General features: G+C 37.3%; 2 protein-coding genes across 3 annotated transcripts; one reads left to right on the top strand and one right to left on the bottom strand.

Annotated features, from left to right (window-relative positions):
- LOC141640489 (kinesin-like protein KIN-14Q) lies at window positions 1-4,902 on the top strand. The gene is made up of 14 exons (XM_074449267.1): window positions 1-296; window positions 608-688; window positions 788-1,351; window positions 1,432-1,508; window positions 1,586-1,685; window positions 1,781-1,879; window positions 1,976-2,152; window positions 2,255-2,540; window positions 2,801-2,962; window positions 3,054-3,269; window positions 3,364-3,401; window positions 3,487-3,650; window positions 3,744-3,869; window positions 3,949-4,902. The coding sequence occupies exons 1-14, from the start codon at window positions 212-214 to the stop codon at window positions 4,720-4,722; spliced, it is 2,949 nt and encodes a 982-aa protein (XP_074305368.1). The 5' UTR covers window positions 1-211; the 3' UTR covers window positions 4,723-4,902.
- Window positions 4,903-5,011: 109 nt separating this feature from the next.
- On the bottom strand, window positions 5,012-7,850 carry LOC141640490 (FT-interacting protein 3-like). Of its 2 annotated transcripts, none has more exons than XM_074449270.1 (2): window positions 7,781-7,850; window positions 5,012-7,558 (listed from the first exon to the last, which is right to left on the bottom strand). In XM_074449270.1, exon 2 carries the CDS (start codon window positions 7,548-7,550, stop codon window positions 5,205-5,207), a length of 2,346 nt encoding a protein of 781 aa, XP_074305371.1. In that variant the 5' UTR covers window positions 7,551-7,558; window positions 7,781-7,850; the 3' UTR covers window positions 5,012-5,204. The 2 variants fall into 2 exon arrangements, with proteins under 2 accessions (XP_074305371.1, XP_074305369.1); XM_074449268.1 differs by lacking the exon at window positions 7,781-7,850 and adding an exon at window positions 7,690-7,778.
- Window positions 7,851-10,881: the final 3,031 nt, after the last annotated feature.

Raw genomic sequence — 10,881 nt, 5'->3', positions numbered from 1 at the left:
GGGTTTGACACAAATTCAAATTTGAAACCTATCAACGGAAACACGCAAAAATACTACTCACTCCAGAGCAATAACGATCAAAATCAAAAATGCATCTTCTTCCTTTAACGTAATCATAATTCATAATCATTTTCCCTCAAAAAACTTTTCTTTCTTTTTTCTCTGTTCAAAATAAAGACAGTTTAACGCTCACATTTGTTGTTGTGTATCTATGGGAGAAGAAGAAGACAATCCATGGCATGATCCCCTTCTTCTAACCGACGTCGTTTCTCGTCAATCACATTCCTCTTCTTACGGTAAATCATCCTACTCTGTCTAACTAATTCTTCCTTCAACCCTAATATTGGGTTTTATCCTTTTTTTATTTTGTTTTTGTTGTTGTTGCTGCTGCTGCTGCTGCAGCATATTTTATCTCTCTTAAATCGGCTCACCAAACCCTAGAAATGGTGAAACCGAGCCAATGTGATATTGTAATAGAAATTTTGAAATTTGGCTGATACTTAGTTATAGTGATTTAGGGTTTGAGATTTCAATGGAATTTTTGTCCTATTTAGTTTTATTATAATTGGTATTACTGTGATTTGACATTCTAAATTTTATGAATTAGATATCACTGGGGTACATAAAAGCATGGAGATTATTAGTCCACGCCGATTTTGCGATCTGTTCAAAGGAGACCCAAGCAAGGGTAAATGACATAACTGGATGACCATATCAATACTTTTTTTTTTGCTTGTAGTCGTCTGCAATGCGAATTGAATGTTGACAGTTTAAATACGAATTGCAGGCCAATTGATGTCGAGTGTTTCCTTAAGCTCGCCTGAGTTGGTTATGTGTTCTAGGTCGCCTGATATTCCCAAGCAGAGTTGTCTGGACTCCCCTATTTGCTATGAGAGTGCAGCTCAGAAGGATAGGGCATCTTCTGTTGTATTGTCGCTAGAAGAAGGCATTGACGGAGTTGAACCCGATGCCTCTAGGGATACCCACGACTCTTCCAAGTTCTCATCATTTTGGCACTCATCTAAAGAAAGTGGATTCGAAGGAAATGCTTCCTTTGAGCTTGCTTCAAAGCCAACATCAGAAGCCAAAGTTGCAAGTGAACTTGCTGATGTAGTTAGTTTACAAGTACAGGATAGGGATAGCGATGGGTCTCAGGACATGGAGGAGGATATTGAGAAGCTACAAAATGATTATGCAGTTCAAAAGCTGGAACTTGAAGAAGCAAGAAATGCCATAGACGAGTTGAGAAGAGAAAATCAAACTAGAAGTGATGAGTGCCAAAAGGCTTTGAAATCCTTGCACGAACTCCAAAGCGAGCTCATGCGCAAATCAATGCATGTTGGATCTTTAGGTATTGCCGATTTTTACCTGTCTCCCAAATTCGAGTAACATTGTATTGTTGTCGACTGATGGCTATTAATCAAATTGCAGCATTTGCTGTGGAGGGACAAGTGAAAGAAAAGAGTAAATGGTTTTCTGCCTTACGTGACTTAAAGAGACAATTGAAGGTATTGGTACTTAATTTTAAGGCCTAGGCTTTTGCTATGTTATTGTGAAACTGTCTTGACTTGTAACCAAATCTCAGATTTTGAAAATGGAACAAATTTCTATATCAGAGGAAGCACGGAAGTACAAAATTTGCCTTCAAGATATGGATGAAATTAAGTCTACTGTTCAAGCCACAAGTAATGCAGCTATATCAGATGATATGATTAATGTATTCAAAACTATTTATTTCTGATTTGGTTATTTCTAATAATTCCACTTACATTGTTGATAGTTACTCAACAAGTAGCCTATCATGATGAGCTGAAGATGAAAATCACTGACGGGGAGAAGCAGAGGAAAGAACTTTATAATAAAGTTTTGGAGTTGAAAGGTACCTAGAATTCCTCCATGTTTTTGTGGAATCTCCAAAGCCTTAATTACATGCATTAGAATATGGCAATGGTAATAATCTTCTGTTCATTTTCAGGTAATATACGGGTCTTTTGCCGCTGTAGGCCTCTGCATACAGAGGAGATAGTTACAGGAGCTAGAGTGTCTGTTGATTTTGAATCTGCTAGAAATGGAGAACTTATCATCAGATCAAATGGCTTCCCAAGGAAAACATACAAGTTCGATGCTGTTTTCAATCCACAAGTAGATCAAGGTAGTGTGACTTCAGATAGCCACTTAGTTCTACATGTACTTCACTGACGCAGACTTAATTTGGTCAACAATTGGTTCTCATATAAGTTTCCTGTTTAACCAGCTTCCGTATTTGAGGATACCGCACCATTTGCTACTTCTGTTCTAGATGGATACAATGTATGCATTTTTGCCTATGGGCAGACTGGGACTGGAAAGACATTTACCATGGAAGGCACAGAAGAGGATCGTGGTGTCAATTATAGGACTTTGTCAGAGCTATTCCGCCTTATTAATGACAGAAAGGAGCTATTTCGATATGAAATTTGTGTAAGCGTCTTGGAGGTCTATAATGAGCAAATAAGAGACTTGTTAGCTTCTGGTATTCAGCCAGCTGCAGTTTCAAGGAGGTATGCCAACTGACCTTGTAAAATTTGTACAAGAATATTTTTTCCTTCTGTTATTTTTTGCACGGAGTAATCGTCAATGTACTTGCTTGTTACCTCCACCAATGTAGGTACTATCAGTCGAATGTATTATCTATTGATGTACTATCATGCACCAAAACCCAAAACTAACATTTACCTGTAGAATAATTAATACAAGCATGCACAGAAGCCTAAAGCTAAGACTAATCAGTTGCTGATATTTACTTCTACGTACGTCCTAGGCTTGAGATAAGACAGATTAGTGAAGGAGTGCACCACGTTCCCGGATTGGTTGAAGCACATGTAAGCAACATGAGTGAGGTTTGGGATGTTCTAAAGACGGGAAGCAACGCAAGGGCAGTAGGCTCCACCACTGCCAATGAGTACAGTAGCCGATCTCACTGGTCTGCTCCTTAACATTTTTCTGACACCACATTCATTTCCTCTAGTTTTACATTGCTAACCTATTTAGTGCTATTTTGACCTGTGATGCAGTATGCATTGTGTGATGGTGAAAGGTGAGAATTTGTTAAATGGAGAGTGCATTAAAAGCAAGCTGTGGTTAGTTGATCTAGCTGGTAGTGAACGGATAGCTAAGACGGAAGCACAGGGTGAACGACTAAAGGAAGCACAGAATATAAACAGATCTCTTGCTGCTCTCGGTGATGTCATATCCGCATTGGCAAACAAAAGTCAACATGTGCCGTTTAGGTGAGGTCTCAACTAGTTTGTAGAATTTTACGCCTATTTTTATTGTATGGTATGTCTCACTCATTTCTCTTGTTTCCTACATTTTCCGTTGCAGGAATTCTAAGCTTACACATCTACTCCAAGATTCTCTAGGTCTTTTGAGATGTTTAGCTCTGAATATTGATGAGCTTTGTGACTCTATCAACTATTGCTGAAATGCTGTTTTATCTTTTTGCAGGGGGAGATTCCAAGGCTCTTATGTTTGTACAGATCAGTCCCAATGAGAATGACTTGAGTGAGACTCTTTGCTCACTAAACTTTGCTAACCGAGTGAAAGGAGTAGAGTTGGGTCCAGCTAAGAAACAATTAGACAACGCTGAATTTCTAAGATACAAGCAACTGGTAATATTTTACTATCCGATTCCAAGCTAAATGTACGTACAGTAAGCGTAGCTTAGGGTTGGGTAAATTGCTCTTTGATTTTCCCATTTACAGGTTGAAAAGACCAGGCAAGAGGCAAAGTTGAAGGATGTACAGATTAAGAAAATGGAGGAAACAGTACACAGTCTGGAGATGAGGGTTAAAGAAAAGGACCAAAAGAACAAAATCTTGCAAGAAAAGGTGTGTTTCAACGTCGACCATGCGACTTATGTTTAATGAACTACAAAAGAGCCTTTAATTAACCATTCTGATAATACAGGTGAAAGAATTGGAGACACAGCTCCTAGTGGAGAGGAAGTTAGCAAGGCAGCATGTTGACACCAAGATAGCCGAGCAACAGCAACAACATATGATGCAACAGTTTGAAGAACAGAATAGTGCACCCACGAGACCACCTCTTGTGGCTAAAACGTTAGGAAATACGAAGAATACCAATGATCTCACTGCTTACACTCCGAATCCCTCTCGTTTTCTTCCTGACCATAATAGCCACCAAACACCATCTTCCTTTCATATGTCAGACGGCTTTGTTAGGGACATTGATTTCCTAGAAAAAGAAAATAATCCTGATCTAGGAGAGCTACAATGGCAGGCGCCTAATAAAACAGGCAGGGCTTCTCTTTGTCCTATATCCCAGCAAAGAGCTGCAGCAACAAACACAAGGCGTAACTCATTAATTCCATTACCCAGTACACCTATGACAGTCATAAATTCTAATTTACCATTACCTCAACCCTTGGTTGAGGTGAAAGAAGAAGAGAGGGAGGAGGTTGAGCTTCCTATCTGCAGCTCTAAAGGTTTGAAAAGAGTGAACAGCGCATTGAGGAGAAGTCTTCAGAAAAGAATCAAATCCCCAATGCAACAACAGCTTAGGAAAGGAGGCGTGAATGTTGGAATGGAGAAGCTTAGAATCTCGATCGGTAGCCGAGGTAAGTTGGGGCAAAGGGTTTTGCTTGGCAATGCCAGACGAGTTCCAACAAGGGAGGTTCGGAAACAGACCCACAAGGATAAAGAACGGGGCTGGAACTTTTGAAATATTTTACTCCGTATGTAGTAATTACGGACCCTTGGTGTTCCCTGTTAAGATCTAATTTATTTTTTAGTGTCTTTTTTTTTTTTCTGGGTTAGATGATACTTGTCATCTGAGATAGTTTGTGTACTTCTGCTTAACGTATTTGGTTGTGTATATAAATTGATTGGCTGTGTTTTTGACTGCGATTTGTTCAGCATCGGAAGTATTGAATCGCCAAATTAATGGGTCGCACCAAAGTCTCTCTTAATGATGATTATGCCACCCACTGTAACGTTTGGCCAAAGAACAAATCCAAAATACTTGGATGAAACTTGCTATTGATTTTTTTAGTAATTTGCCGAACTACTAACATAAACATCGTTCATTCAATTGTAAGCACATTTTCTTATCAAAAAAACGAAGGTAGCGCATAAAATTACAAAAAATGGGGTATCAGGTAGAAAGAATATTTTTTTGACAATTCAAAGAATATACAATATGAATCAAAGCAGGGAGTCAACTCTAGTTGGAAGCCTACGGAAGAAGTTAGAGGGAGAAGATGGGAGCTTGCTCTTGAGCTTAGGGTGCCTTAACATGTAAAACACAAGCAGAATGAACATGATTCTTAAAGGGATAAGATAGAGAACGAAGCCTGCTACCAAACTAAAGCTCACAAACAACCCAGTAGCTCTCGGATCCCTCCAATTGAGCAATGACTGCATTCTCTCAAGTTGTGCTGCTAAGTCCCCCAACATCGTCTGAACGTGTCCTGCACCCAATCTCAACCTGTTGTAACGAAACTTCAAGTCCTCTTGATTGTTGCATGTTGTTGGGACTCTGTCAAATTCCTCTTCCAAGTCTCGCTGTAAGGTTTGGCTGATACAAGACAATTTAGGATCCATGTGTGGCGGGTTTCGTGGCCTCGTTTTATAATTCCAGATCCCACATACAAAGAAGTTCATGCAAATGCCCGGAAGAAGTACTTGTGGGAATAACACTAGGATAACCAGAATCACGTGCACCAGTGCCGTTAGCCAAGGCATCTTCCAGTTACAAATAATACCTACCCACTTGATAATATTTTCGAGACTAGAAAAAACGAGTTTAATTCTATGACAGTTTGCTAAAGTTCTTCTCATACACCAAAGATTGGAGTCGTAATCGAGCAGGTACTCGACAACCTCCTTTCTTACGGGTGGTTCTGATCGACCCAACCTTGAAGCAAGCAGTTGAGTAGCTTGGTGCCTCAGTGACACTTGTTGATGTGAAGATAAAGGGTGAGTATAATGCATTTGAGGAAGAATAGGGTTACTGTATATCTGGAGCAAGTTGAACATGGAGGTGCAACTAAATCTTATGGCTAACTGAAGCTCTCCCATCTTATTCAAACCATTAGTCTGCAAACTTAGAAGGGGGTAAGAGTAGGTGTAAGTCCTACCAGCCTCAAGAGTGGACACTCGGATCCTTACCTTACCTATCCTAGAATCCTGTGTCTTTCCATCATCAGTACCCTGCAGATGACAGTTATCAAACACTCCAATTGTTATTACAGTGCAAGGATCATAAACTTCCCAAGTATATTGTTCATTCCACTGAGGTGAAGTGCTATCAATTATTGTCCTGGTACGAACCCATTTCTGCCCGTATTTAGCCACACAGTATGCATCGGTTCTTCCTTGTGCGTTCTTCTTCATCAAAGACAAACCGGTAGCATTTAGAATACCCAGTTGTAGCACACCAAGCCCCTGCTTCCATAATTGTCTAACAGTTGGTCGTAGATCACTACTATATTGAGTTGTCTCATCCAAAACATGATATCCACCATCTAAAGACGCCCTCAGTTGTATCTTGCTGGTTAATAAGTTGATATTGTTTTCACCATTTTGACCTTCAACTGGTTGTTTTGTAGGTCCCTCCAGACTATACCACCTCGGATCAACAGGCTTATCAACAAGCCTTCTCTCTAAACTCCCTACATGAATCAAACATTTTCCAATCACCTCTTCTTTGTTACCAACCTTGTCTTCCAAGGTCAAAACCAAAGGACTCTCAAAAGGCTCCGCCACGACAAACATCAAGTCCTCGTTCCATACTGGGTTGTGATTCCTGCTAACAGAAATCTTAGTCATCCTCATTAGATCCCTGAAAATAACCCTCACAAAAACCTCAGGCGTCGTCCTATTCTTATCCTTTGTCTCTAAGTCCCTAACCTGAATTACATTCAGCCTTAGGTACCAAAGTTTAGGAGACATGTACACCTTAGACCTGGTGTTCACTATGCACTCACCACTTACACCAGCCGCATCAGAATGCCATGCTTCAGTGAATGCCTCATCAGCTTGGGTCCCTACCCAAACCGCCAACATTAGCTCTCCATTCACACACATCCCATTATTCAAGCTCTCCAAGTTATACCATTGAGGGGCCAAAGGACTATCTGGTGCAACCCTGATAGGAACCTCAGTAGCATCAAGCCACACTCTACCCTTGATATCATCTCTCTCGTCTCCTTTGCTCATTACAAATACTTCTAACATGGAGGAGTGAACACGGTCTTTAGAGAAAGCAAAAACATGATTCCATTCAGGGTTAGGATTCTTTTCTATATGTTTAGTAGAGGCGCGATAGTTTCCAATCCTGACTTGAATATATGGGTCATATTCAGGATGATCTTCACCCCCATAAAGATTTTTAGCTTTAACTATTCTAATGTACAAGTAGTTCATTGGCTCTACCAAGTTGAAGGAACCTGCAGATATGTTGCCTATCTTCGGGAATGTTGCCTTTAGTGAAAACTCGTCGTCCGTTGGTGTTGCTGGGTTCAACTGTGGCTGTTGCCTTTTTCCCATTGTTACAACTGTATAAGAATAACATAAAATTATGTTATTAGTCTCAAAATATAGTTCGAATAAATCTATTTATTGGTACAACACGAATCGTTCTGATGAGACATAATAAAACCTAGAAAAGACAATTGAACAAACATACCCAAAGTACATTATCAACCAAAACAACTAAATTCCACAAAATCAACCTAGTACTAGACACAATAAAACCTAGAAAACAGAAGAAAACATACTTTCCTCCTTTCCGATTAATAATTATCTATTTCGTTTTTTTTTTTTTTTTTTATGTATCGATTCATAGTTATCTATTTCTACTTTGTTTTTGTGGGTCCTATGGTTAAAATGTTCTAATTTTCCTTTTCTTTTTTTACTAGGGTTAAACATGTTAACATAACAAGCACGCTTTACAAAAATTAATATGAGAATTAAAAAGTTCCAAAACTTTATGTCCGAGGGTAGCTGTCTTTCTTCCTCCCAATCTCCAACATTCTCTCTAATCTTTTTTTTTGGAACATGAAAGGGCGCTATCGGCCGGGTGACACCCAATTTGGACATCACCCTCTCATATGGGGTTAGTAGGAACCCCTTCAATTAAGAATACATGTGAGAGGGTGGCACCCAATTTGGGCGCCACGTATCACTATCATTGGTGATTTTCGCAGTACACATTTTACTCATTGTAGTACATTATTACCATTATACCCTTCTCATTTCCCCACTAATTTTTTTCTCTCACTTCTCTCTAACTTTCTCCTCCTAATTACCATCTCCTCTAATTTGACCGACGTTAACTACCGTCATCAACCATGACCGCCCTTCACTACCCTTTACCACAGTCAACAACCGAAACTACCGTCACTGAAACCACCGTCAACAACCGAAACTGTACAAAATGTACTGCCTAAATAATATTCAAAAAGAAAAAGAAAAACACATACAACGTCTAAGCCTATCAACACTACCTCTAATAACCCCTGTTGCCTTGCATTTCCCAATTGTACTGCACGTGTAATCCCCACCCTCCTTTGTCATTTGATTAGTGTTCGACATCAAAACGTGACATAGAGAGACGGTTGATTGAGATTTGGGACTCCTCCATCCCTAATTAGCGAATTAACAAATTGAATATACGTTTTAACATTCAAATTATCATTCAGAATTGAATAAATTTGTTTATTTTAAGAAGAGGTAGGGTTTGGAATAGAGAGAATTATGTTTGATGTTTTTCAATAGGGGTAGACAAAGGGAAAATATGATACAAAAAGTACTGTAATGAGTAAAATATGTACTGCGAAAATAAATTACGTTGTTTTATCCTCTCACAATCGGTTAAAGTAATATATATCATGTGGGTCGCATGATAAGTGGATGAGGTAAATAATAGTTCTATTTATGATTAGAGATTATAAGTGTTCATATTAACTCAGTAACTTAGGTGAGAATATTAAGAACAATCTTCTACTGCTACAATTACCGCACGCAGAGAACAATCTTCTTCTTCTTCTTCTAGTACTACTACTACTTGCTATTGTTGTTCCTTTTCCTGTTACTAATAAGATGTTTTTTTCCATAAAATTTTCAATGCTAACATAAGATTTAGAATGCGTGTTTTTTTTATAGGTGGAAAACATTTTGCCTATTCTTTTATTGAATTACTCGTTAATTTGTAGTTTAAGAATATTTATCATTAAGTAATACATGTTACAATTGACAATGAAATCGTAAACTAAACTTAAAATTAAGAAATTTTTTTATCAAATAAAACCTTTAATAAAAGCTCTTTGTGAAAACGACCTTTAACAAAAAGGTTTGGGAAACACAATCTTTAAAAATATAATTTGTGAAAAACATTTTGTCGGAAATTTGATAAAAGTAATAAAAAGACGGTGCGACTCACCTTTACTTAGTAACCCACATGTGAAAACTTACTCTTCCCCTCTATTTATTTCACTTTCTCACTATCCTTTATAATTCCTCCTGAATCATCCAAATCAACTCCATTTTTTTTTGGCCCGTTTCCAGATGAATGACTCAAATCAACCAAATTTCTCTTTATACTTTCTATTTCCTCGGAAATTATCCAAACCTAATTGAACTTACATATAATCAATTTTATTGGCAATTTACTTATAAAGTAAGTTTTAGTTTTGTAAGATTTTGCTAATAAAGTGAATAAAATTGAAATCAACAAATCTCTCTATCTTCAACATTTTCTCAAAAGCCCCGGGCCTTCTACCACTTTCACTTGGACCGCTAACGGCACCTTCGCCTACATATAACACCACAAACACAATCCTGCAATAGCCCGACCATACTTCACTCGCTGTTAGGCCACAAATGCATAAATGCCACAATCTCTTAACATAGAGGATTTTATGTTAAATGAAGGGAATGAAGGTGAAAAACGATGAAGAGAGAGGGGATAGTTTTTAGGAGGGAAATGAACATAAACGGTTTATGTTAAACTAGTGTAGATCCTGCGCAATGAATATCCCGCGTAATGAATGCGCGGTATTTATAGAGTTTTTATTTTTATATTATTTATTCATGCTAAATTAACACCTAAATAAATTTTTTATATATCATGTCAGACATGAGAAAACAAATTGAGACTTTTATTTTTAATCACAAAACTAATAATTTGTTTAAAGAATAGTTTTTATTTTTATATTAATTATTTTTTTTCATTACAAAACTAACAATTTAATTTTATAAACTTCTCAACTTGTTTAATAATTTTTTCTTTCTACAAATCTAATAATCTCATTTTATATTTTTGTTTTATAGAGAACAAGTAATATGTGTAAAATTATTCTCTAACAAAGTTTAGCAATTTGTATTTAGACTTTTATTTTATTTTAGTTAAAAATTATTTTAATTTAACGAAAAGTTAAATTTTATTGAAAAATTAACAGTTTAATATTTATTTGTTTCCTTATTTGAGTAAATAATGTTTGGAGTGAAATTTTTTCCTTTTGTAAGTAAATAGAGTTTGGAGGGAAACCTTTTGAGATTTCTTATATATGGTAAAGAATATGACTAAAAATAGATAGTAGAATGTGTCTTAGGCCGGGAAGTTTTAACTTTGTTAATCTTTTAGTATATAGGGGATGGAGGGAAAATTAGGAAGGAGTGGAGTAATTTGAAGGAAAAACTAATTTGAAAAAACGTCAAAGGAACATGGAATGTGCGAAAATTTTATCACGGGAAATGCGTCAAGTTAACAGAACCCGGCCAAAATGTTGTATTTTGCGGAATTTTTTTGAAGGTTGTGTTCCCAAACCTTTTTTTATAAATGTTGTATTTCACAAAAAACTTTTAATATTAATTTACT

Source organism: Silene latifolia, unplaced genomic scaffold, assembly GCF_048544455.1.
Source record: "Silene latifolia isolate original U9 population unplaced genomic scaffold, ASM4854445v1 scaffold_85, whole genome shotgun sequence".
Lineage (NCBI taxonomy): Eukaryota > Viridiplantae > Streptophyta > Magnoliopsida > Caryophyllales > Caryophyllaceae > Silene > Silene latifolia.
This window is presented reverse-complemented; position numbering and strand designations above follow the sequence as displayed.

What these genes read in the sequence shown, in the direction of transcription:
- LOC141640490 (XM_074449270.1), bottom strand. Translation starts at nt 7,550, where the DNA reads ATGGGAAAAAGGCAACAGCCACAGTTGAACCCAGCAACACCAACGGAC.
- LOC141640489 (XM_074449267.1), top strand. Translation starts at nt 212, where the DNA reads ATGGGAGAAGAAGAAGACAATCCATGGCATGATCCCCTTCTTCTAACC. An exon ending in GTCTACTGTTCAAGCCACAA is followed by an intron (nt 1,686 to 1,780) that starts GTAATGCAGCTA and finishes CATTGTTGATAG; the next exon opens with TTACTCAACAAGTAGCCTAT. An exon ending in TTCTAAGATACAAGCAACTG is followed by an intron (nt 3,651 to 3,743) that starts GTAATATTTTAC and finishes TCCCATTTACAG; the next exon opens with GTTGAAAAGACCAGGCAAGA.